Source organism: Telopea speciosissima, unplaced genomic scaffold (assembly GCF_018873765.1).
Source record: "Telopea speciosissima isolate NSW1024214 ecotype Mountain lineage unplaced genomic scaffold, Tspe_v1 Tspe_v1.0084, whole genome shotgun sequence".
In the NCBI taxonomy this organism is placed as follows: Eukaryota; Viridiplantae; Streptophyta; class Magnoliopsida; order Proteales; family Proteaceae; genus Telopea; species Telopea speciosissima.
In genome coordinates this window covers 15,233-41,922 of record NW_025317420.1, presented here as the reverse complement: position 1 = coordinate 41,922, position 26,690 = coordinate 15,233, and the positions used below count along the sequence as shown (strand labels likewise).

Below are 26,690 nucleotides of genomic sequence, written 5' to 3'. Positions count from 1 at the left end.
AGATATGCCATTGTCAGTCTTTGTGAATGATGTCAACTGGAAGATTGCATATCTCGTTAACTTGCACTTCAGTTCTTCAGTTTGGTTTCTGAGCAGCCTTAGATCTGAAAATGCCTCTCTCTTGATCAGCTTCTGTCTTTAGTGCTTTTAAATCTTTGAATGCATGTTCTTTGAGATCTGTGTCTTGATCAATTCCTTGATTAGATTTAGACTTGGGATTGCATGTATCAGTTGTGTTCTTGACTAAATCTTTAGATCTAAAAAAAAGAAGTGCACAGTTGCTGTTTATTTCTCATAATCTCTGTGAGTGTCCATCCTTAATCTCTTGTTCTTACATCTTTGTGAATAATGAACATGATCTTGATTCTGTGGATGATGAGCATAGATCTTCATTTTAAGAAACCTATTCTATCAAAGTCTAAATAGATCCCTTATGCGTGTTTCATGGAATAAAATCTTTTTCTTCTTTTTAATCGGGTGGATCTTGTATGCCTCTGTTTCATGAGTTATAATCTGTTTGGACCTTTGCATTTTATTTGTCTCATGAATCAGAATCCATTTCTGTAAAATCCGATTGGATATAGTATGCTCTATGTTCTTTGATTTCTGAATTTATCATGTTCTCATTTGATTTACATGATGAGTTGAATGGGATTGATCCTTATTGATCCTTATTGGTCTATACTTTTTGATCCGTATTTTGCAAGCCCGTAGAGGATTGGGGAAGCCGATCTATAGGTTCTAATGCATGTTATTTGGGCTTATCTGAATTTAACGATCCTCACACTTTAAATGTACAGGCCCATCGATCTGCATACTTTAAACGTACAGGCCCATTTCCATTTAAATCAAATGGGTTCCATATGATAATTGGTTAGGCCCATTAGAATATTGTTACGATCCATTTGAGATTCATATGCTTGAGATAAACACTTGGACTCAGTAAGGTTCACTATAACCATCATGGTTTGGTCCCCAAATCGAATTTATATGTGGTGAATCAAAACCCAATCAGGCTCATTCAGATTTGCCATTGATTACTCGAGAGATTAATCTCTTCAATCAGGCTCAGCCCAGTTTGAGGCCCAATCAAACCCATCGTTGGTTGTCAAAATCATTCAATCCATTTCAGGCCCATATTAGTAATTGGGTCCAATACAATAGTATATGTTGGGTCAAACCTCATCACAAAGTATCAACTACTTGATCCAGGCCAGACCCATTTGAAATTCTGCTATAACCACCCAAGGTCCAATCCTTAAAACAGACTTGCATTTATTCGTTTGTGGCTTAGTCAGATCCATCAGATTTTGTCATGGTCCATAAAAGGGACCAATCCTTTAGATCATTTTATCTTGTTTAGTCTAGGCCCAGTCCGGCCCATTTTAAAAGTAAAATTTTGTTTTGATTTTCTTTTTCTTTTCTTTTGCCTTTCCTTTTGTTTTTTAAAACCATTTTTGCTTTTGATTTCAAAAATGATTTTTCATTGCCATAGATGAACGGCTTAGATCCAATCATGATCTTTGGCCCAAATCATTTGGCATACATTATCCGGCCCTAGGAAATCACTTTTAACCGACTGTATCTTGAGTCAAGCTCATGAGACCTTGGGATATCATATCCCTAAGACATGCATACGGGTTTTAATCAAAACCCATCGTCAGTAAATCATCCGAGTCCCTACCCAATCATTTGGCTTTCGAACAAGTCTATCAAACAATTGGGTTTGAATCTGAACCCAATTAGGTCCTTATTTTCTATATGCATTCCCTTTAAAGCATATCATTTGGTGTTGGTCTATGTGGTGAGCTGCATTATGGTTGAGTCGTTTTCTGCATCCGAAATACCCTATATCGGCTAGTCCAATATACGGGTACCCCTAGGGCCATTCATTCTCAACTTATCAATATGAGTTGGGTTTTCTCTTTCCGAATCTATTTTGTATTTTATATTTGAATCTAAGATCTTTTTAGCCTTATCCTTTTCCTTTGGGTCCAATCCAAGACAAATCAAAAGATAAACATAAATAATCGCAGTCTTCCAAAATAGGACCTTGGGCGCTAGTGTATGATCCAATACCGAGAATCATGATAGGATACGATCACAAAAATTTAGGCTTAGAACATTTTTAGATCAATTTCTCCAAACTAATCAAATTGGATCTTTTGACCGATACGTCCGGCCCATGCTCTCGTATCTCAATTATTTAGTCCTTTCCATTTACTTATCATTATTTGAGTCATATATCTTTGAACTCTTGTGTGTGAATTATCTATTATCATTTGATCTGTGCTTCATTCTAGTTCATTTGATTTAATTTATCATTACTATTAAGATAGCAAACATAGCAATCTGGTTTAGGACAACACTTGCCATAGCACATACCTAGCATAGGAAAAGTGTCCATTATAGAGAGTTGTTTAGAGTCTAGTATAACAGGGAGACCGATCTTTCGGTCGGGCAGGTTGGGTGCCTAACACCTTCCCAATCTGTAAATTGACACCCACTCAGAATTTTGGGAATAGTCTGATGTCTTATTCAAGATTGAAGTCTTAACATTCTCTCCTCTGAAGGAGGAGGAATACTTTTGGGTCGTAGGCCCATTTACCTAGGCGGCGATTTCCCCTTTTTGGTTCGATGAGTCCTCTTATGGCATCAGTGTGACTCATTACCTAGGCCATCCCATTTATACACCACGTCTGACCATGCGGTTCGATCTCGGACCATCCATCCCGGACCGAAGAGACCCCCGTTCTCTACAAATGTCAATTACATAAGTAGTGGGGTTATAGTGTAAATGGCAATTCTGTAATTATTGGTAACAACATAAGAATCTGTTTCCAGAAATAGGTTTTATCAAACGCCATTGGTGTTCCAAATGTGTTCTGGAAACGTTTCTAGAACAGGTTTACCAAGCGTTATTCCTAGGGCTGCAAGTTTGGCCCTATCGACCCGAACCCGCCCTGAGCCCGAACAGGGCCTGGGCTAAGATTTCTGGCCCTGAGGGCGGGTTAAGGCCAAAAATTCCTGGCCCTGAGTCAGGGTCGGGGTCGGGTCAGGGTTGAGACCTTGGGCTCAGCCCGACCTTGATTTTGACCCTGATTTTTTATCCTGATTTTGGAACTGAAGAAATTTCTTTATTTATTAAAAAATAAAAGCTATTACTAATATAAACAAGTGCTTAACGCACTTTGTAGTTTATGTTGTGAAAAAACCAATTGGTACAAAAAGGTCTTGGTTTCAAGTCTCCTCTCTCTCATCTTCTCTAGACTAGACTTGTTATTTTAATTTAATTATTGCAGGGCCAGGGCCATTCGGCCAAGCCGGACCCAATCAGGGCCAATTAGGGCGGGCTTGGGTTGGGCTTGGCCCGTCAGGGTCAGGGTTGGGGTCAAGGTATTTAGGCCCTGAGTCAGGGTCAGGGCGGGCCTGGGCCTAGCTAAGGGGACTCAGGGTTGGGCTAGGGCTTTAAAAAGCCCGGCCCAACCCGACCCTGGTGCAGCCCTAGTTATTCCACACCTCAAAAACGGTTTCTCAGTATAAAAATGGGAAAAAAATGTTTTTGTTGTATCTCAACACAGAAACAGCAGAAGCGTTATCAAACGGTACCTTAGTCTCGAGTTGTGTCTGTCTCTCTCTCTTTGGATTTTTTCCGGACAAAGGGCTAACACGTGCTTTCCTCTTCTCAATCTCTATCTCCTCCACTCTTCTCCCCACAAACCCTATCCTCTTTCTCTGTTCTCATTCCATTTAGAAAAGCCATTTCTATCTATCTGACTCGCACGCATTCTGATCATTAGTTATCTCATATTTATTGTGGAAGACAATACATCCGGTAAAGCAGTTTCAGGTATTTCTCAAGATTATTGTTTTACTGTTATTACTAGGGGTGTCAATGGGTCGGGTTGGACCGGGCCTGCCCTAAACCCTGACCCGACCCTAGAGGCCTTAACCTGACCCGACCCTGCCAGGGTCGGGCCGGGTCGGGTTGGTCTTGATTTGTGGCACCGTCCACGTGTCTCATTAGACCATGTTTTTGTAACATAGGATCTCAACTTGTGGGACAGCTAATAAATATGTTGAAAAAAACGGCGTGTGTATAGACTCTCTCTCTACTATTGTAATGGTGTCCCCTCAATAGGCCTGGAAGCTTATAGGGGCTACAACTAAATAACAATCATGTCAGTGACTCTTTTTATGGCCCTGATCGAAATAGTAGATGATCTACTCTTTTTATGGGTTCCCACTTCATGATGATCACAAAGCTAGTAGTTATCTCTCTACAATTCTCTTCTATTTTTTTTTTTCTGTTTTGTTTTTGGTTAAGAAAATACTTATATTAAGTATATAATATATATATATATATATATATATATAGAAAATACTTATATTAAGTATATAATATATATATATATATATATATACAGGGTTGGGTCGGGCCGGGCTGGGCTAGGCCCAGGATCTAAACCCTGACCCGACCCGACCCTGCCAGGGTCAGACTATAACTAAACCCAAACCCGCCCTCAGGGTTGAAAAATCAGGGTCGGGCCCGGGCCAGGCTCAGGGCTGGTTCGGGCGGGTTCGGGCCAGCCGGGCTTTATTGAAACCCCTAGTTATTACTCACTTTTATTTTTAAGAATCTCTATATACTAAACTAGGCTTTCTTTCTTTTGAATTGAATTTATATTCAAACCTTTGGTGCTTACAATTGCAGATGGTCTCTGTCTCCCTATCTTTTTCTCTTTCCCTCACCACCAGGCTTGGAGTGGAGCGAACAACAACACAGAAACAGACAATTTCAACGGTTAGATTAGTTTTGTAATTTTAGTATTTTTCTTGTTTTTTTTTGGTTCCATTTATGCTTTCTCTGTTAAATTTAATTTCCTTAGTTTTCTGCTTGAATTTTCTCAGAGCACTAGCTAGATTCACACTATATATTATTGAAGGATCGGTCTTTTTTGTTTTTGGGATACTAATACTTGTTACTCAGTTACTGTTAATTTGCAATGATGTCCATACATAGCAGTTCTCCTAGCCAATTGCAACAACAAGAACTAGTCCTAGCTCTAGGAGTATAAATAAAGGGGAAATGATGTGCATATTGCTGTTAGTACATGCCCTCTCATACTCTCTCTCCTCCCTAACACTATCTGACACTCTCTCTTTTCCCTGACCATGTGGGCCTTATATACAAATTGTCAAGCATTTCCTATTGTGTGCCTGTTGGCTTTGCGTGGGAGATGCAATGTACTTGGGTGGTATGTAGATACCTCCTGCATAAATAAATTTACATCTTCAAAAGTTCACATACAATCTGTACATGTAGAAAAATGTTGAACAAGGTCGGTCGCCAGTCGTGCATCTATTTATGAACTGCTCCATTTAGCTTCCACTTTTGCATCTAAAGCTAGTTATGATCGTTTTTCGTACAATCACTCCAGAATCCCAAGGTGCTCGACAAAATGCCAAAGTGAGTGGTGTCATTGGACAACTAATTATGTGGGGCCCTCTAATGATGTCAGCGCAGTTGCTGAAGTGGCAGTAGCAATATGATGTAGCAAGATGAATCCTTAGTTAAGACTTCGCGTTCCAGATTGTTTGATCAATCAGTAAAATTCGTGTTTTTGTTCAAGTTGTATGTGTAGAGAAGGTCCAAGATCTCTGTAATTCACGATCTTCTGAGCTGACCAAAATCCTACGGTACTTCCTCTTTCTTATGACTAGAAAATCGGTTGTGGTGGTCTAGTTTGTTGACCAAAGAGCATTTCTCCAGCTGTGGGGCTTACTACTTGGGTTTGCCATAAATTATCCGGACCTTTGGCATTTGCGAATTTTCAAGATGATGTGCATCAATGATAACTGATATTGATGTCAATTTAGTACTTTGGAAAAGAAAAACTTCTCTATGATTTCTCTCAAAAAAGTTGCATTGAACATTCAGACGTGCATTAATACTTTTCTTAATTCTCTTTCTCTTTCCTTGCAACAATGATGATAGCATGTGATTGAACCTCACCCATCAGACTAAACTAGTGGCCTTGCCTGGACCTGGGGACTATGTGCACTATCAGCATTTGTAACAGCTATTCCTTGAACCATAAATTAAAGTAGAGAATGCAACAAGACAAGGGTAGGAACTTTACCTTCCTTTTTCCGATTTGAACAGAGAAATGATTGAGCAGTGAGCGTTTTGCTTCTCTAACTTGACAATAAACAACAGCCTTGGGGATGGAATTATTTAGCGCATCACATACCATGCCCACATAAGCTAAGACATTTGACCCTGCGAGCAATTCATGAACTTATGTTAAGAGTTGGGACAAGTGCAAACTACACAAAACACCATTCTTTTTTAGTCTGAATCCGTAAATCCATGTAACAAAAACTTAGAAAAAGCAGTTGCTATACCAATCCTCTGGAAATGGTTCTCTGAATATCGGTCCATATTAGAGCCTGTAGCATTAGAGCCTGAAGCATTTGAGCTCTTCTCTGGCTCCGTAGGGAGCTTCCGGAAGAATTCCACTCTCAGATAACTAGATTCCATGTCCACCAGTCGTATGACAGTTTTCCTGCTATCTTCACGGAATCTTTCTAAGGCTTCTCCTGCTATGTCAGTTTGTAGTGTTGGGAACTGCTTCAATTCCTACAAAATGCCATTAAGGGTAACCTCTGGAAGCAAATACCACCCATAGCAATATACTCAAAGGTAGCAAAGGCATTCATACTTGGAATTAGACTGCTCCATTCATGTCATATTAGATGTGTGCTGGTTTAGATGCCTAAGTTTGTAAAGACAGCATTTGTATGCGTATTAAGTTTTGTATCAGTTACATCATTGTGGAGAACTAAGCATCTGCCCTGTAGTTTAAAGGGAAAAAAATGAGACAAGAAGAAACCAAAATAGAATTTTTTTTTTTTAAAGAAAGAAACCAAATGGAATTGAACATAGTTGTCAAGGCGACTCCTAGGTGATCAGGCGCTTTTGGACCATGCACAGGATTGGAGTTGTTGTTTGTCTACTTAATGAAGGGTCTCTTTGGTATGATTTTTATTTATATTTAAAAACTTTCGTTTTGGCATCGTAAGCTTGTTAAGGATGTTATTGATTTTATGTTGATGCAAGCACGCATGTCTTCTGTTACCCTCCAGTTACTATTGTCAGCTCTAGTCAGGATTTTGTCAGGTGATGTTTTCTTCTAGAGCTTCTCTGTTCTGTGGTCTGGACTCTAATTCCTGATTTTTTTATTTTGCTGCCAGTGTAGGCATCAACAGCTTCGTCCCAATGTGCTCACAACATCAAGAACCTTCCTTTGTGTTAGTGAGGGGCTCAGACCAGATCCGGTGGTCAAGAAACAGAAAGTGTATCCACAGAATGTGGATCTTCCACCCATACTGCCAAAGAACAAGAAAAAGCCTTATCCAATCCCACTCAAAAAGATCTAGCAGGCAGCAAGGGCTGACAAAAAAATTGCTGAAATGGGAAAACAGAAGCCTCTTCAGCCTCCACAGAATGGAATACTTGTGCCTGATTTGATTCCTATTGCTTATGATGTTTTGGAGGCTTGGAAAATTCTGATAAGGGGCCTGGGGCAGCTTTTATATGTTGTTCCTGTCTATGATTGCAGGTAACTCGTATTTGTTTTGTAGTAATTGTCACATTGTTTCTGTTGCTTCATATTTTTCATAATTATTTAGCTAGTGAACTTTTGATTCCACAAATCTTTGAGGAGGGGGGTAGAATTTGTTTGCTCAGGCCGGCTGAGGCTGGATGTAGCACAGGTATAAGGGCCTTAAGCCCACCTAGCCTGTAGTTTGGCCCATATCTGCCTATGTCCCCCAGAGTGCAGGCAGATCCCTTCATGTGTTTTCTTCAGTGATGATATATTTATATGTATTTGTACAAACATTTTATGATACAAATCAACTTTGGCTCAGTATGGTTACCTGTTTATATATTAAGTGGAAAGTCTTAAGCCATACTAAACACAAAAACATTTCTTTTTCTTCCCAAAAGAAAATAATTTGTATTATATATACACTTAAATAGTGGATATCATTGAATTTGTACATATCTATGTAATTTTCTATGTATGTCTAATATGTATTACAAGTTTACCAATATATATATATATATATATATATATATTATAAGTACTCTATTATACATATGTCAAAGTTGGGTAGGGCGGGGTAGTATATCTGTAGCCCAAGCCCAACCCTAGTTTCACCAGGCGTTCACTATGTTCAATTCAGGCCTGATGGGTTTGCTTTGAAGACTCTGGCCCACTCCCACCCAAATGCAAGTCTGGCCCTGTGTTTCCACCCCTACACATTCCTAATGTATTATATTTTCTCTTTGCAGTGACTGCTCTGAAGTTCATGTGGGCCAGACAGGTCATAATTTTCAGGACTGCCATGGCCCAGGCAGCCAAAAACGCAGAAGTTTCCACTCATGGGTCAAGGGTTCTATCAATGATGTTCTTCTCCCTGTTGAATCATACCACCTTTATGACCCTTTTGGTCGGAGAATAAAGCATGAGACCAGGTTTGACTATGACAGGATTTCGACTGTTGTGGAGTTGTTCATCCAAGCAGGGGTGGATTTACCAGGATACCCTTCACGCAGAAGAACCGAACCCATTAGAATGTTTGGGAAGAAAGTGATCGATCGAGGTGGATTTGTTGAGGAGTCAAAACCATGTCATTCTAGAGACTCTTACCCACTCATGGAACTTGATACATTTGGGGATCATGTTATGTGTTTTCCACCTCCTGCAGCATCTGATGTTTCAAAAATTGCACAGGAGACTTTCGATGCGTACGAGAAGGTGAGGTGGGGTGTGAGGAAGTTGATGAGGAAATATTCAGTGAAGACATGTGGGTATTGCTCTGAGGTTCATGTTGGACCATGGGGGCACAATGCAAAGCTTTGTGGTGCATTTAAGCACCAGTGGAGAGATGGGAAACATGGTTGGCAAGATGCAACTGTAGATGAAGTTGTCCCACCAAATTATGTATGGCATGTGCAGGATCCAAAGGGACCCCCATTGATAGGTTTGCTGAAGCAGTTCTATGGTAAGGCTCCGGCTGTTGTAGAAATGTGCATGCATGCAGGTGCAAAAGTCCCTGATAAGTACAAATCCATGATGAGGCTCGCCATTGTGGTTCCGGTCTCTAATGAAGCTTGTTTAACCGCATAAAATCGAAGGTAGCTGAAGTTTATGCTCCTTGTACAACATATTGTGTACAAATGTATAGTGTCCTAAAGGTAATATATTTCTTTTGTCAATTTTCTTTCTCTGTTTAGCCTTAAAGAAGCCATTTAAAAGTCTAACCTTTGAACAAGGGTTGGCAAGCTTGAACCTGAACATGAGTAAGGGAGGGTGACACCCACTGGGCACCAAATTTGTGCACTAGTTGAAATATCAAATGGAATGTATAGCTTCCATGCAGGAAAGCTATGTGCCTAGTGCCCTTGCTATGGAGAGAATATGGATCTTAATCTTAAAATTAGTCCCACGTAGCATAAGTATTTGCCATATCTTAAAATGTGGTAGTGTGTATTATTTCTTTACCAAAAAATATGAAAAAATACTATGTTATTTCATCTTAGTAGTACCACCATTGTTTCTTCTACGGGTATGAATAAGTAAAGGGGAATGAATGAATGACTCTTCAAGTTGGATTTTCTAAGAGCGTACTTAGTGTATGAGGCTCCATGTACGCAGGCAGCCTTACCCTCGCTTCATAGAGGTTGTTTTCCGACTCAAATTCGCGACTACTTGTTCGCAATGAAGCAACCTTACCGTTGCTCCAAGGTCTTCTCTCTTCAAGTTGAATTTTTTTTTATTTATTAGGGAGAAAGAATGCTACTTGGTCGCTTTTGGCATGTGCCCTTTTGCATAGACAAAGGCCATGCAAAATGACCACCACACCCCCATAGAAAGACAGAAATTCTTGAGGGTGCAGTGATCATTTGGTGTGGCCTTGCGTCTGGGTGCAGGGGCTGCACTTTGTATATGACCAGGTAGCGTTCTCTTTCCCTATTTATTATTAGTGAGAGGGTTTTCTGAGTAAGTAGAGTACTTTACTGCCTCTACACCTTCTCACATTTAATTTTTTAATCATTGTTTTTCTTATTTTAAAAAAATATAATAATACATGTGAGGGGGCATAGTATATGGCTATATGCCTTAGGCTTAGAGAGCCTTTTCCTTAGATGTATATACAAACCTCAATGTGCTTACCTAAGAAGGTCGTGCTTGGCACGTTGGTCAAGTGCTCACTTGCTGAATGCTTGGTCACAAGTTCAAGCCTTGGAAACAGCCTCTTTGAAAATAGGGGTAAAGCTGCATACATTTGACTCTGTTAAACGCGGAAGCAACCTTCTTACAAGTTATCGTTTTCTTTGTTTTTTGTACCAAGACCAATGATGATTTTCTGGTTCTGTGATGTGTCAAACATAGTTATGCGTTCTGTGACCTACATGATAGCATTCATTTTTTTTGGTAATGACTACAAAAGTTTCCTATTAGAAGTTTGAAATTTCACTTTTCTTCTCTTCAATTTTTTCGTGCAGCCAAAGGACCTGCTAAACGTGGGAACAACCTTCTTGCAAGTTATCGTTTTCTTTGTTTTTTGTTCTGAGACCAATGAAGATTTTCTGGTTCTGTGACGTGTCAAACCTAGCTATTCCTTGTTTGACCTACATGGTATCATTCATATGGTTTTTTTGGGTAATGATTACAAAAGTTTCTTATTGTAGGTTTGAAATTTCATTTTTCTTCCCTTCAATTTTTCGTGCAACCAAATGGAACTTGAATTAAAAAAGTATCATTATTAAATATGGGAGAGGGTTTCCTACACTGTCCAGTAGGGGTATTTATGATATATCACCCCTCATATGAACAATGATATGTGTGAGATTGTGCAATTTGATTTTTGAGCTGGTGTTGTACAGATCTTTTTCCACTAAAAAATGGTAAGAAATTTAATTAATTTATATAATTATATTCGATAATGATTACAAAAACTTGTTTTTATAGGTTTGAAAATTTTCATTTCCCTTCCCTTTAATTCCCCTTGCAATGGGACAAAGCTTTTGTGTCTATGGATAGAGGGTGGCACAATACTCCAAACTTCTTCATGTTGATGTAAAATATTTGGATTTACCAATAGTGGATTATAGTACAAACTACAGCTGCAACTAGGTTGGGTTAGGTCAGGCTTTTTAAAACCTTAACCCAACCCTGAGTCCACTTAGCTTGTCTCAGGCCCGGCCTTGAATCAGAACCTGAAAAATTCAAACCCTAACCTGTCGTCAAGGCCGGGTTGGACTAACCCCGATTGGCCCAGACCAGGAAGAAGAAGAAGAAGAAGCACATAGACGATTAGCAAATTAACAGTTTCCTCATGACAGTAAATTAAAAGCATCAATAACAATAACTTGAAAAAAATGAAAATCTCAAAGTAATATCAGACTTGTATAGTTCCAGAACCAAAAACATCTAATAATTACCATGTAGAATCTCTACTAGTTTGGATTCTGATGTCCTCTAATCATATTAGAATTATTTGTTTTAATTGTAGAACAAAAGATTAAGCAATGAGAAGATGTTATAATATGAGAAGATGTTATAATATGAATATTAATCTAATGCTATTTTGCATTAGCTAATTTGAAAGCAACACAAATAGATAAATTCATGGTTGATGCATTAGAGCATACATGTAAGAGTATAAAAAATGTAAAATAGGAGCATAGAAGCAATTGCACATATCTTACTTTACTATTCAAATGCATCTTCAGTAGATGTATTATTTTCAATTTTTTTTTCTGCTTCAGTATTATTTTCAAATTGATGATCCCATCAGGTCCAACACACGATTTAAAAGTTTATCACTTCTATCAAACAAGACAACAGACCAAGCTGGGACAGGCAGGGCTCAGCCTAAGGCCTGACCTGGCTTGACCCAGGGCTAGAAATTCTCATCCCTGGCCCATTCTCAGGACCAGGGTATCTCAGCCCAGGCGTTGTTCGGGTTTAGGGTAGGCTCAAGCCAACAAAGCCAAACTTGTAGCCCTACTACAAACAAGCTGGTGGATGGTACCCTCAACTCATTTCTATAAGGGGAAAATACTATTACTCCACTTACGCTTAACCTATATTTACTCACTCTCCTACCCCAAATTGCTTTTCTAGTTCTACCCCAAAAACAAACTTCTACCTTTCTTTCTTCTCTGTTAATTCAAAATCCCTGAACTACCCATCAAATCCCCTCTTGTAGCTCTCCTCCAGCAGCCCACCTCTGCTATCTAGATCGCTGCCCAATATAAGATTGAGGGAGGATAACAACTCAGTAAATGGAAATGGGAAGCAACCCCCCCCACCCTAAATTGGAGGGTGAAACCCTCTAACAACAAAAATAGAGGTTTACTAGAAGCACACTAATTCATTAAATAGATACTACTCATCAAAGGGAAAATAAGTGAACTTAATTATAATAGAAAATACTGCAACTTCAAAGTTTCTGAATAATGGCATTCTTGATAATCAAAATTAACATTCATAAAGTGAAAATACAAACTCTACAAGTAAGAGCACTTTAATCAACCATGACTAGTGGCCTCTGCTGTGCTGTCGGATGTGCACCGTTGTCCCACCAGTACTATAGAGGATTTTAATACGTGACAACTCACCTGTGGGCACCCCATAAACATTTCTTTTTTTTTTTTTTTGGTCAAGGATCAAAAAGAATTGTATTAATGTGAAAGAAAAGTACAACAGGACAACGTGTAGAGCTCCTCTGTAGCGTGACATAGTGTGCAGCGCATTATCCGATGGCCCGCAATGCTTGGGCACGCAGCCCAACACACTGGTGGGGTGTTGGGCTACATGCCTAAGCATTGCAGTCCGTTGGATGTGCGCTACATAGTGTGTCGTGCTACAGAGGACCCAAGTCCAGAGGACAATACCCAGTTGGAAACAAAATTACAAAAAGGGATGGTTAGAACCCACCTTAAGCAATGTTGCATCAACACGACAAACCAACCTACAACATTAATTACAAAATCTATATCTTGACATTCCCAAACTATCTCTTCTAATTTTCTCTAAAATATGAAAAAAAAAAAAAATCAATAAAATTTCATCTAATTAATGAAATTTCTGGAATAAGATTAAAAACTAGATAAAGCAGAACAAAGAGGAGAAAGGACAATCAGATCCATCCCAATTTCCCTTGCTTAATTATTTTCCCCAATCTCTCCAACTCAGTCATTATAAATACCAGTACATAAATTCCTTCCACCTTCTTATGTTATATACAAACTCTACCCTCGAGTTAAAATAGGAAAATAGGAAAAAAATCCAAATGAAATAAAAAGATTAAAAAAAAAATTCAACTTGCAGCAAAGCTTTGTCAGGATGCATCTCCTCTCCACACTTTTTTTTTTTTTTTGTTTTGTTTTGTGAATAACAATTCGTTACAAAAAGGAGAAGGAAGAGGAGGGCCCAAGGGGGAGAAGAAAACAAAAGGCAAAACAAAAAATACAAAATAACAACACAGGTGGAGACCCCAAGAGGCAACAATAATCCTATTTCTAAGGGAATCAACACATCTAGAAGGTACCACTGACAAAGTGACAATTTGTTGTTGATATCAAAGAGAATGGAGTCTCATTTCTATCGAAAGGAATGAGAGTTGGATCATCTCCTGAAATTGCGCTCCAATCAAATATGATGAATTGTAGCACCAAAGACTAGCTTACCCATAAGATCACAAATTGATGAACCCCTAAAGGTCATGTTCACCCAAATCCATTCACATTGAAAAGGTAGAATTCTTCTTCTTCGAGGCCAATAATGAGCAAGAAGCAGTTCCAAATCTTTAAGAAGAAAGGGCAACTGAAGATGTGGTCAACGTTTTCATTGGCACTCCAACAAAGACAGCTTGAAGGAGGAACTGGGATGTGTCTCTGGATAAAGGACTGTGTTGGGAGGTAGTAAGTGAGGGCCCCACAAGAAGTGAAGTTGTGGCAGGGAATAAAGGACTTGAACTAGACCAAATTGCCAAGGAACAATTGGAGCACGAGTTCTGAAAAGGTCCCAAGACAACTTAGAGTTGGCTAGCCCCGAAGCAGAGGCCGACCAAGTGACCAACTCTCCCCCAGCAGGAGACCTTCTAGGGATACCCAAGAGAGAGTATGCCAAATGGAAGCCAATTGGGGAGAGGAGATAGGAGGAACCCAGTCATTATCATGAATAATGTCAGAGACCAATGCTAATTTGTTCAAACCCAAGTTACAAATGGTTCTGTCAGCCATTAAAGGAAGGAGAACTCCTAGGGGGTGCCAAGAGATCAGCCAAAACCTAATAGACGCACCATCATCAATCAAAGAGTTGATAACTCCGTAAGCAAGAGGTTTAAGCTTTAGAGTCTTTCTCCAAACCCAAGAAGCATCAAAGATATCAGTGTCAATTCAGTACCAAAACCGTTTACCAAACTGGTACCTTACCGTACCGAATACAATTTGGTATGATACCGATACGGGAAAATGGTACCATACTCTGTACAGTACGATATCGGTATGGAGGTTGATACTAGAGGTACATACTGATACTGCACCGAATTATCGAATACCGGTATCGTACCGAATTGACACCCTTAATCAGAGATGGGAGCCATCCAAATCGTTATTTCTGAGATGCCTAGAATAGACCCAATCAACCCATATGTTTTTCTTCTTGGATGCAAACTTCCAAATCAACTTGAGGATACCCGCCGAGTTGACATCTTTTATACGCCTTAACCCCAAACCTCTCTTAGCTTTAGGAAGGCAAACAAAGGCCCAAGAATTGGGGTGGAGAAATCTAGAGCAATCTGATCCTTTCCCAAGGAAGGAGCACATAAGAGCTTTAAGCTTCACCATAACAACCTGGGGCAAACAAAAAAAATACTTGACCAATAAATATAGGTAGACTGAAGGATCGATCTGATTAGTTCAAAATGGCCCGCATAGGATAACAACTTATCCTTCCAATGCTAGAATCTCTTATGCACGAGGTCGAGCATGGGGGTACAATGGTGGGTCATGAGTCTAGATGGAATCATCGGCAACCCAAGGTATTTGAACAGAAGGAGACCCAGAGAGAAACCAATCAATTCCTTCAAACAAGACTTAACCTCTTCCGATGGAGGGATTTGGAAAGGTTCATGTGGAACTCTGACATAGAAGACTCAATTGAAAGAGCGTCAGCCTTGAAGTAGAGCATAATAAGGTCATCTGCAAAGACAAGATGGGTAAGCTTTAATGCCTTGCATTTAAGAGGGGGGGGGGGGAGGGTGATAATAAGTTGTTGGATTGAATGCTTCTAGAGAACTTCTAGGGCCAAGATAAACCTTAGAAGATACCAATAGAAGAGGAAAAGTAGCCTACAGGGTTACCATTTACCAGCACAAAGAAAAACGGAGAAGAAATACAGTGGTAAACCCAATTGGTGAAGGGAAGGGCAGCTCAGTTGGTCCTTGCCAATAGAGCTACCCTTTGGGGTTCCTTCATTATTAATTATTATCACTTACAACTCCATTGCTCTCTGAATCGTCTCAAGGCCCAAATAGACCTTGCACCACCTTGGTTATTACACCAAGTTCATTTTCTATCTGTCAATGAAAATCATTTGTTTCTAACCTTTCTTTCCTCTTAATTTTGAAATGGCCAAGTTCTGATTCATAAAATTTATTGCATATGTAATTTTTCTAGAGAAAAGAAATAACAGGTAACATGCACAGTAAGATCATCCTCCACCCAGCCCCAAATGAAATTAAATTAAGGGAAAAAGAACGGCGACAGGTCCTATGCTGCAGTGTGTACCTGTGTCCAGGCACAGCCACATGCGAAATGACCGGCTCAAAAGTTTAATATTCATAGGTCCAATACTCCAAAATATTTAATCAACGAGTCAACTAGATTGAATTCTAACTTGAAGAAAACAGAACCATTGACCACTATTTATCCATGCATATATCATGCCCTAGATGGGGGGAAAAAACTGGTTAAATGCAAACCCAACTTTAAGATCTTTATACATCTGGGCTTTTATTAAGTTGAGTATAAAAAGAATAATTGAATTAACTGATTAGGTAGTGTGCATAGCAGTCTGTGCTAATGCATATGTGTATAACCAAAGGCATTTGCGAGCATGACCATCCACATTTATTCTCTTCATTTCCATCCTACAGAGTCTATTTCATTCCTAGCTTTCTTGTAGAGCTCAAGCTTCTTAGCTAGAGCTTCCCTCTTCTCCATGAGTCCTGGGTCCTCATCTAACATCGCCCCTAGCTGCTCCTTCTGTATAGAAAACCAATTTATAGTCAGCTTCAATACCTTTTTCACAGTAAGATCACCCAAAGTAGATTTATTTGATTACCTGTGTCTATGGTCAGTCTAAGTTTCCTTTATTTAAAACTAGAAACATCTAGATTAGTTAAGACTTTGCATTCCGGATTGTTTGATCAATCAGTAAAATTCATGTTTTTGCTCAAGTTGTATGTGCAAAGAAGGTCCAAGATCTCTGTAATTCACTATCTTCTGAGCTCACCAAAATCCTACTGTACTTCCTCTTTCTTATGACTAGAAAATCAGTTGTGGTGGTCTAGTTTGTTGAGCAGAGAGCATTTCTCCAGTTTTGGGGCTTACTACTTGGGCTCGCCATAAATTATCCGGACCTTTGGCATTGGTAGATTTTCAAGATGATGTGCATCAATGATAACTGATATTGATGTCAATTTAGCACTATGGAAAAGAAAAACTTCTCCATGATTTCTCTCAAAAAAGCTTCATTGAACATTCAGACTGCATTAATACTTTTCTTAATTCTCTTTCTCTTTCTCTTTCCTTGCAACAATGATGATAGCATGTGATTGAACCTCAGCCATCAGACAAAACTAGTGGCCTTGCCTGGACCTGGGGACTATGTGCACTATCAGCATTTGTAACAGCTATTCCTTGAACCATAAATTAAAGTAGAGAATGCAACAAGACAAGGGTAGGAACTTTACCTCCCTTTTTCTGATTTGAACATAGAAATGATTGAGCAGTGAGTGTTTTGCTTCTCTAACTTGACAATAAGCAACAACCTTGGGGATGGAATTATTTAGCGCATCGCATACCATGCATAAGCTGAGACATTTGACCCTGCGAGCAATTTATGAACTTATGTTAGGAGTTGGGACAAGTGCAAACTACACAAAACACCATTCTTTTTTAGTCTGAATCCGTAAATCCATGTAACAGAAACTTAGAAAGAGCAGCTGCTATACCAATCCTCCGGAAATGGTTCTCTGAATATCGGTCCATATTAGAGCCTGTAGCATTGAAGCCTGAAGCATTTGAGCTCTTCTCTCGCTCCGTAGAGAGCTTCCGGAAGAATTCCATTGTCAGATAATTAGATTCCATGTCCACCAGTCGTATGACAGTTTTCTTGCTATCTTCACGGAATCTTTCTAAGGCTTCTCCTGCTGCTGCTGCTATGTCAGTTTGTAGTGTTGGGAACCGCTTCAATTCCTACAAAATGCCATTAAGGGTAACCTCTGGAAGCAAATACCACCCCTAGCAATATACTCAAAGGTAGCAAAGGCATTCATACTTGGAATTAGACTGCTCCATTCATGTCATATTAGATGTGTGCTGGTTTAGATGCCTAAGTTTGTAAAGACAGCATTTGTATGCGTACTAAATTTGGTATCAGTTACATCATTGTGGACAACTAGGCATCTGCCCTGTAGTTTAAAGGGAAAAAAATGAGAAAAGAAGAAACCAAAATAGATTTTTTCTTTTTAAGAAGGAATCGATTCGATTGGTGTTTGAATCATTTTCTTTACACCCTTCCCTCCTGTCCCCCCCCCCACCATAAAAAAAAAAAAGGAAAAAAATTCTATACTTATTTTCGTAATAACAGCCAAATACTTCCACCTTAAAGGATACTTCTGAAATGATTGATCCGCTTATTTCATTATGATTTTGTAGCTTACATGTTTGTGGTCTTCAAGCTCTTCAACATAGATTATTCATGTATTTTGTGCCTCACCGGAACAAAATTTATTCCCCTACCTCTTCTCCTGTAGAGGTAAACAGTAGATGGTGGAATTCAAGGCAGGCCCAACAAGGCCAGTGACACATGTTATGCATTTTGGTAAGCATATACCCGAATGCCCCTGGAAGTTCTTCCTATTCAGCTTTTGTTGGTTTTAGTGGTACATGGCTATGCAGGGTTGGTGGGGTTTTGAGGATCTTAGGGGCTCACAAATTCCTTGATAGTGGAGCTCTACATGGGTTTTTGCTAACTTGTCAGTCCCAGGTGATGTTACTTCTCTTCCTTGCTTCAGTTGGTGTAATTATAAATGGATATGATTAACCTATTGTTCCGTTAGTTTCACCATACAGTATTTTACAGGGAAAATATTATTCACTGCTAAGTTTATTTTTCATATTTTGCCCCCTAAGTTCTCTTTTCCTGGTGTTTGCATGTATTGTAGAAAATAAGAAGAGAATCTGCTCTTCTTTAGGAAAAAAAATAAATAATAGCATTCAAGTGCATTTGAAAATCAGATCAAATGGTGTTCAATGCACCTGAACTTTCAGATACAGATCTGTGTTGTTCTAATAAAAGTTGAGACACAAAATTCCATGAACCCTAGATGGAGTTTAAGACAAGCTTTAAAACTAGTTTTGGAGCAAGGTTCAAGGTCTTAGTATCTCGGCTGGTTTCGGTCAGCCAAAAAATTGAGTTGTCTCGGTAACTTGGTGAGATCTTGGCCGAGTTGGTGCATTTTTTATGTTAAATTTCAGCCCTTGGTTTCGGTGGCCATATGACTTAGGTCATGAAACTTGCAGGACACCCTATTTTAGGCCTTGTATACATGGTGGAACCCTTAGGTTTTTTAAAAATCACACTCAAAATGGTAGTTTAACTTAGGACCCTAGGTTGGTAGTGCACGTTATATATATATATATATATATATATATATATATATATATATATATATATATATATATATATATATATATATATTTGTTTTTATTTATTAATGATATGACTAATTCCACACAATCTTTAGTATTAGAACATATATAATTCAAATCAAACAAGAAAAGAGAAAATAAGGAAAGCCCCCAAGGGGGCAGGAGGGAAAAAGCAAGCTTCCCAATCATATCACAAATTGAATTTCCAGCAAAAGACATGTCCACCCAAATCCACTTTCTATTGAAGGGAAAAATTCTTTGCCTCCTAGGTCCACAACACTCAAAGACTTCTGCCCCAACTGAGGAGAATGAGGATTTGAAGAAAAGGTGATCAACATCTTCCGTGGCGTTCTGGCAAAAACAACAAATAGTGGACACTAGGATATGCTGGTGAAGAAGAAACGACTGCGTTGGGAGGCAGTTTTAGAGGGTTCTCTCTCCATACACAGAAGTTGTGGCGAGGGTATGGTCTTTAAACCGAACGATTTTTCTCCATGGGGAGGTGGACCGCCTTGATCTGACAAGGTCCCAAGAAGACTTTGCATTGAACATGCCTGAAGAAGATGGAGACCAGCTAACAATGTCTCCAGTACTAGAAGGCCTTCTAGTAATGGAGGAGGGGGGAGGGAAGGGGACTCCAGCCATCCTGGCAGATGATATCCGCTATTAAAGAGTGTTTGTGGAGATCCACTCTATGAAGCTCTCTGGAGCCAATGAGGGGGAGGTCTCCCAATGGATGCCAATGATCTAACCAAATCTTAGTAGAAGTAGCATCATCAACCTTGCAACTTACAGCCTCAAGGGCTGTAGGCTTGAGGTTTAGGATTTTTCTACATACCCAAGAAGCGTCAAAGCATGGGGAGACTGTCCAAATGGAGTCATTCTTAAGCAGCGATCCAACCTACCCATATATTTTTCTTCTTGGCAGCAAGCTTCCATATCAATTTGAAAATTCCAGCCGAATTTACCTCTTTGATTGTTTGCTAACCAAGGCCTCCCTCTAACTTGGGAAGACAAATGGAAGCCAGCTCATAGGATGAAGGAATCAAAGAGTTCCTTTCCTTTCCATAGAAAAGAACAGATAAAAGATTCAATTTCCTTGATGGTGGACTGTGGCAGCCAATGATACCAGACTAATAGATGTATGAAAAGATTGAAGGACAGATCTGATAAGTTCCAAGCGGCTAGCATATGAGAGGAGTTTGCCTTTCCATAACTGAAGTCTCTAGTGCATGAGATCAAGGATTGGAGTACAATGATGAGCAGTCATCCTAGTTAGAATAAGAGGCAGCCCCAAATATTTAATTGGGAGATGGCTGGAAGAGAGTATCAGAGAACGGCCAAAAATAGATGAGATTTTTGGGGATTGATTTTGAGGCCAGAGTAATTTTCAAACTGATTCAAGCATGCCATAATAGTCTCAATAGATAAAATGTTTGCTTTGAAGAAGATCATCAGGTCATCTGTAAAGGCTAAGTGGGTGATCTTAAGATTCTTGCACTTGGGCATATGAGAGATGAAGTGTTGATTAGTCTTGCATTGGACCTCCCTTGAAAGAACTTTCATGGCTAGGGTAAATGATCGGGCTATAATTATGCATTGAATTTCTATTTAATTTTTGGTTCCAATTAAATATCTTTGGATTAATTAATTCTATTTTGCTATGTAATTGTGATTGCAGGGTGTTACAGGGTCATGTGCATAAAAGATGTTGAATGGAAGGATTTGATACAATCTAGGCACCAGTCTACCCATGGATCGACTCAGATGTGATCCAGGGCAAGATGGGAAGAGGTTTCACTGAAGACCCAAGGGCATTGAAGAGTTTTCAAAGTTAAAAGGGCAAGTCCATGTTATTTACAAGGACAAGCAAGCAATTTACATTCCATCTAATGCCACTGTGTATAAATGTTCTGAGCCACCTCATGGATGGCTAACAGCTAAAAGTGTGAAGTTCTGGATAAATTGGCAGATAAATGCATAGATAACTTTCATGTCGTAATGAGAGCAAGATGAATCGGAAATGGAAACTAAAGATCTGGATATTGAACAGGGCATAGTTAAGGACAATGCTTGCTAGAATTATAAAACAGCATCATAAATCTAACTTTTGAGAAGATAGGAAGATATAACCAAACATTGTAAAAATTGATTTATTTTCACTACAAGTGATAACTTGAAATCATGGTAAGTTCCATTATTCTTCGTAGTTTTGTTAATTCAGTCATATGCATATTATTTTGGAGTATTATGACCAAAATAAAACAAAGAGTCATTTATTATTTGATTGAAATGTCAACAAATCTGGATAGGTTGCAATCACTTGACTGAAGTGTTAGAATTTCAAACAGAATGATGGATAGATCGAAGATCATTGATTTTTTACACCACTCCGACAGACAAAAATGGAAGACCTGAACCTGGAAGATAGACATACTTGTACAATTTCTACATATCATATGAAATATTTTAAATTTTCAGAAGATATCCGATATTTGGTTCATATCGTCTGGAACATTAATTGGAGCAATTTTAATTCTTGGATTGGGTCCATCCGGAGCTAGGATGGAGAGATATTTTCAAAAAGAGGATTTTGACCAAATTTAGAATTTAGGTTGATTTTTAGATTTAAATAAAGAGGTTAAATTCTCTCTCCTCTACTTCTATCTCTCTCTCTCTCTTCCCTATCATTCTCTCACACGGTTCTCTCTCTCCTACCTCTCTCATCTTCTCTCTCCCCAATCCTTTTCAATCCCTATTACCTTTTCTGTCTCCCACTTTCTCTCTTCAAATCTCTCTCACAAAATCCTTCCACTTGACGTCTCTTCCAACTCCAAAATCTCACCCACGATGTCCTATCTCTTAGGGAATCCTTTGTTTTCCTTTTATATTTTTTGGGAGATCTGGAACCAGCAGCCATCCATGATCTAGCATAGCAGCCCTTCCATCTTCCACCATTATTCTTCTCTTCTCAAACACTTTCTTCTTCTTCCAATGTTTTCTTCCTGGACAGCAACTTGCAGAGATCGCCAAGCCCACCTCCATCCAGCGCCTTTATTGAGCACCATCAATCAACATTGCATCAATTCAGCCTCTTGCGTTTTGACTCCATGGGTCATCGTCTCCAAAGCATCCTCCTGTCGATTTGCACCATGAGCGGCTAAGTCTCCTTTCTATCCTTAGGTTTAGATGAAATTTTTGTTTATTATTATTAGAATTCTGGTTGTAAAACATACTCGATTGTTTGATGTTAAAGACCCCTTCCCTTATGGATGATTTTAATAGTTAAATCAGTTTAGAATATTTGTCTTTGTGATTCACTTATTCTATTCAAACAATGGTTTATCTGTATGTGATCTGTGACAAACACTGACGATGGTCTTTAACCAATCAAACTAATCATGCTAAGCGAAAGTGATAGACGATAGTACTTGACAGGATAAGTTATACTTAGGGTAGCTTGGAATCATATTTCTTTTTGTGGTTGCATTGGAACTTGTAGTTTTAGTGAACCGAAGTATGCGCCAGAGATTATGTAATAATGCCAATATAGATTCAAAACCTAAGGATAGTTTCTTCTCATTAATTCACCTCTTTGTTAATTAGTTTTTACTTAGTTTTAATTTAGTTTTGAATTTTGCAAATTTGATTTTCAAAACAACATTCACATCAATTTTAGTAAATTTAGCCTTTTAGTTCCCCGTGGATTTGATCCCTATTTACCACTATTCTAATTAGTTTAATTAGGGTTTATTTTTAATCTCATAATCTTGTCGTTAAGAGATAAAAAATAAATCCTAAATTACTGCTAGAACAATAGTAAGAAGGGATCGAATCCACGGGAATTGGAAGGCTAAATCTACTAAGATGATGTGGAGTGGTTATGAAAAGCAATTTGCAAAATTTAAAACTAAATTAACGACTAATTAACAAAAGTGAGAATTGATGAGAAAAACTGCCTTTTGGTTTCAAATCCCCATTGACATGATTATTTAACTTTGGCACATCCTTCGGTTCATTATAGCTACAAGCCTAATGCAACCACACAATGATAATTTTAGTTCATCCTATTTATAACATATCTTGCCGATCATTATCGTCTTTCGCATACGCTTAGTTCAGTCAGTTATAGGCTATCATTGGTGCAACCAAAATTTTGATAAAAACTATTGTTTCAATAGAAAATATGAATCACAGAAGCACATTCTCTAAACTAAATAATGCAATTAAAATCATCCATAAAGGGATGGAGTCTCAACATCAAACAATCAAGTATGCTTAAACTAGAAATTAAATAACAATTGTCAAAGGTTCATCTACACCTAAAGACAGAAGATACTTAGTCACTCATGGTGCTAATTGACAGGGGGTAGCAATAGTGAAGACGATGATTTTCCATAGAATACAATACGTAGGTGGATGGCGATGCAGTGACAATGGTGACGACGAGGCTGCTAAAATGATGAGAGCAAGGCCGATCCGTGCACTGGTTCCCAAGATAAAACATGGAGAAGAAAAGGATTGAGAGAGAAGAATAATGGTGGGATGATGGAAGGGGCCTATGTTGGATCGTGGATGGCTGCTGGTTCCAAATCTCCCTAAAAATAAAAGGAAAATGAGGGATTCCCTTAGAAATAGGAGATCGTGGGTGAGATTTTAGGGTTGAAAGGGACGTCAAGTAGAAGGATTTTGTGAGAGAGATTTGAAAAGAGAAAGTGGGAGAGAGAAAAGGTATGATAGGCATTGAAAAGGATTGGGGAGAGAGAAGATGTGAGAGAGGTAGGAGAGAGAGAACTATGCCAGAGAGTGATAGGGAAGAGGGAGAGATATAATTAGAGGAGAGAGAATTTAACCTATTTATTTAAATCTAAAAGGTCAACCTAAATTATAAATTTGGTCAAAATCCTCTTTTTGAAAATATCTCTCCATCTTGGCCCCGGATGGACCCAATCCGAGAATTAAAGTTGCTCCAATTAATGTTCTGGATGGTATGAGCCCAATATTAGATATCTTCTGAAAATTTCTCAATTTTTTGAAATTACGGTTATGCTCTTGTGCTTGATTTTCCTTTGTTGCCCAATTTCTTGGTCATACTTCTAATTTGAGGTGAAAATTCTTCAATGCCCTTGGGTCTTTAGTGAAACTTCTTCCCATCTTACCCTTGATCACTTGTGAATTGATCCATGGGTAGACTGGTACTTAGATTGTATCAAATCCTTCCATTCAGCATCTTTTATGCGTATGACCCTGTAACACCCTGCAATCACAATTACATAGCAAAATTGAATTAATTAAACCAAAGATATTAAATTGGAACCAACAATAAAATATAAAGTCAATGCATAATTATAGTTCGATCAGTAAATATAAGGGGAGATAGTGGGCAGACTTGCCTAATGCCAACCGAAGAGGAGAAGAAGCCTACAGGGCTACCATTGGCCAATACTGAGAACTGAAGGGAGGAGATGCAGTGATAAATCCAGTTGATAAACATCGGAGGAAATACCATTCTGTTCAAAACACTGATGATGTAGTCCCATCTTAGGGAGTCAAACGCTTTGTGAATGTCAATCTTCATGAAGAAAGCAAGAGTGTGACATTTCCTCTCGAAACCACGAACCAAATCATTGCAAAGGAGAATGTTGTCTGAAATGTTTCAACTTGCAATGGAAGCTGATTAATTGATATTGACAAGGGAAGCCACAACCAGGTTGATCCTATTGGAAAATACTTCGGCAATGAACTTGTATAAAGTGTTATAGACAAAGATAGGCCTGGAATCTTACATGGAAGATGCACCTTCTTTCCTCGGAATAAGACAAAGGAATGTTTGATTTGTACCTTTATTCTGCTTGGGATTTAAAAAGAAGCTCTGAATTGCCTTGATGAGGTCAACTTTGACAATATCCCTACAGGAAGACAAGAAACCCATACTGAACCCAGTCGGACTAGGAGCTCTTTTAGTCTTCTGGGAGAATCACTTTAAGGATCTCATCTTCATTTGGGATTGCTTGCAGAGAGTGGAGAAGGGAGCGAGGGATGAACTTGTTGATAAGCCCATCAGGGATGGGAGTTGATGAGATAGGGGAGATGGGGCAGTATAGCTCCTTGAAGAATCGGACTGCTTCCATCCTAATGCCCCATCACTGAGGAAAAAGGGGATCCATCTAGAGCAATGAGCAAGGGGATGGAGTTGAAATTGGTTCTAGCTTTCATTGTCTAGTGGAAGCAGGCAGAGTTGGTATCACTAGGCTGAAGCCGTTTGACCCTTGCTTTTTGCCTTGAAAAACTCTCCTCTTGAGCCACCAAGGAAGAGAGATCTAAGGCCATTTTCTTTTCTTCTTCAGCCAAATGGACTGAGGGTGTCATCTTGAACTCTAGTCTGGATATCAGAAAGCTTGAATCTACAGGCAGCAGGAGAAGACGAATATTTCCAAAGGAGTTAGCATTCCAAGCTTTAAGAGCACTCTTGACATTACGGGGGTTCTTGGCAAAAGCAATGAGAGGGGTAAAAAGCATGGACAGGTTTATCCCATGCCAATTGGACTATAGAGACGAAATTCAGATGAGAGGACCATATGTCAAAATATTTGAAGGGTTTTGGGCCAAAGGAGATGTATGGTTGGATGAGGAGAGAGATGGAGGAATAGTCTGAGATGTCGGGGTGATCAAAGGTGGCCTGAGAAGAAGGGAAGGTGGATAAATAGGCTTCATTGACTAAGATTCGATTAAGTTTACAGGCAATTCTGGACTCCCCACTTCTTCTATTATGCCAAGAGAAGTTCCCGACCATCTTAGATCATTCACACTGATGTTATCAATATAATCATTGAATGCTTCAACTGAAGAAACATCAATAGGATCACAACCCTTCTTTAAATCTTTAAGTAAAACCCTTAGTTTTTTTTAAAAATCCACTTGTTCCAAGCTTGGTTATGTAAGATTTGGTAAAAAAAAATCAGCATTTGGGGGGGGGGGGGGGGGGGAGGGGTTGTGCATTCACAGTCGAAACCCACCGAGACAGACAAGACTGATCAAAATTCAACCAAGTCTCGTCAAGTTGAGGCTTTTATGTCAAGTGGATGGTAACAGTTTTGACCAATATGAGATTTCAGACTGAAATCTCGGCAAGATGTCGACATTTCAACTGAAACCTTGTTCATTCCCAAACTTGCCTGTGGTTTCGACTCGGTAACACACACTTGTTGATTCCCTAACTTGCTTGTGGTTTCGACCTCAGTAACACACACACTAACTTGTTGATTCCCTAACTTGCCTGTGGTTTCGACATGGCAACACACACACACACACCGAGATCTCGGTGAGACCTCAAACCATGTTTCGAAGAGGAAACTTGCAAGAAATTGAAAACACACATGCACACACACACACAAACAAACCAAGATCTCGGCGAGACCTCAAACTATGTTTCGGAGAGGAAACTTGCAGGAAATCTTCAATTTCAACTCAAATTAGAACATTGGCCACTTGACTTTAAATGAAAGTTAGATTTAACCAAGACGTATCTTTTACAACTGGATTGGATAAGAAACAGCCCAATTTAACATTGAAATCGACAAATTATCAGAGAAGCTCCAACAATGAAGGATGAGAACAAACTCTCGATACACTCAAAATCTGGAAAATGATTTTATAAAATTTTCCA

At 39.0% G+C, this 26,690-nt stretch overlaps 2 protein-coding genes across 2 annotated transcripts; one reads left to right on the top strand and one right to left on the bottom strand.

The window, feature by feature from the left end:
- Positions 1–6,083: 6,083 nt before the first annotated feature.
- On the bottom strand, positions 6,084–7,391 carry LOC122647593 (phragmoplastin DRP1C-like). Its single transcript, XM_043840953.1, has 3 exons — positions 7,293–7,391; positions 6,409–6,643; positions 6,084–6,283 (listed from the first exon to the last, which is right to left on the bottom strand). Exons 1-3 carry the CDS (start codon positions 7,389–7,391, stop codon positions 6,084–6,086), a joined length of 534 nt encoding a protein of 177 aa, XP_043696888.1.
- Positions 7,392–7,476: 85 nt separating this feature from the next.
- LOC122647592 (APO protein 1, chloroplastic-like) lies at positions 7,477–9,295 on the top strand. Its single transcript, XM_043840951.1, has 2 exons — positions 7,477–7,625; positions 8,363–9,295. The coding sequence occupies exons 1-2, from the start codon at positions 7,477–7,479 to the stop codon at positions 9,198–9,200; spliced, it is 987 nt and encodes a 328-aa protein (XP_043696886.1). The 3' UTR covers positions 9,201–9,295.
- The last annotated feature ends 17,395 nt before the right edge of the window (positions 9,296–26,690 follow it).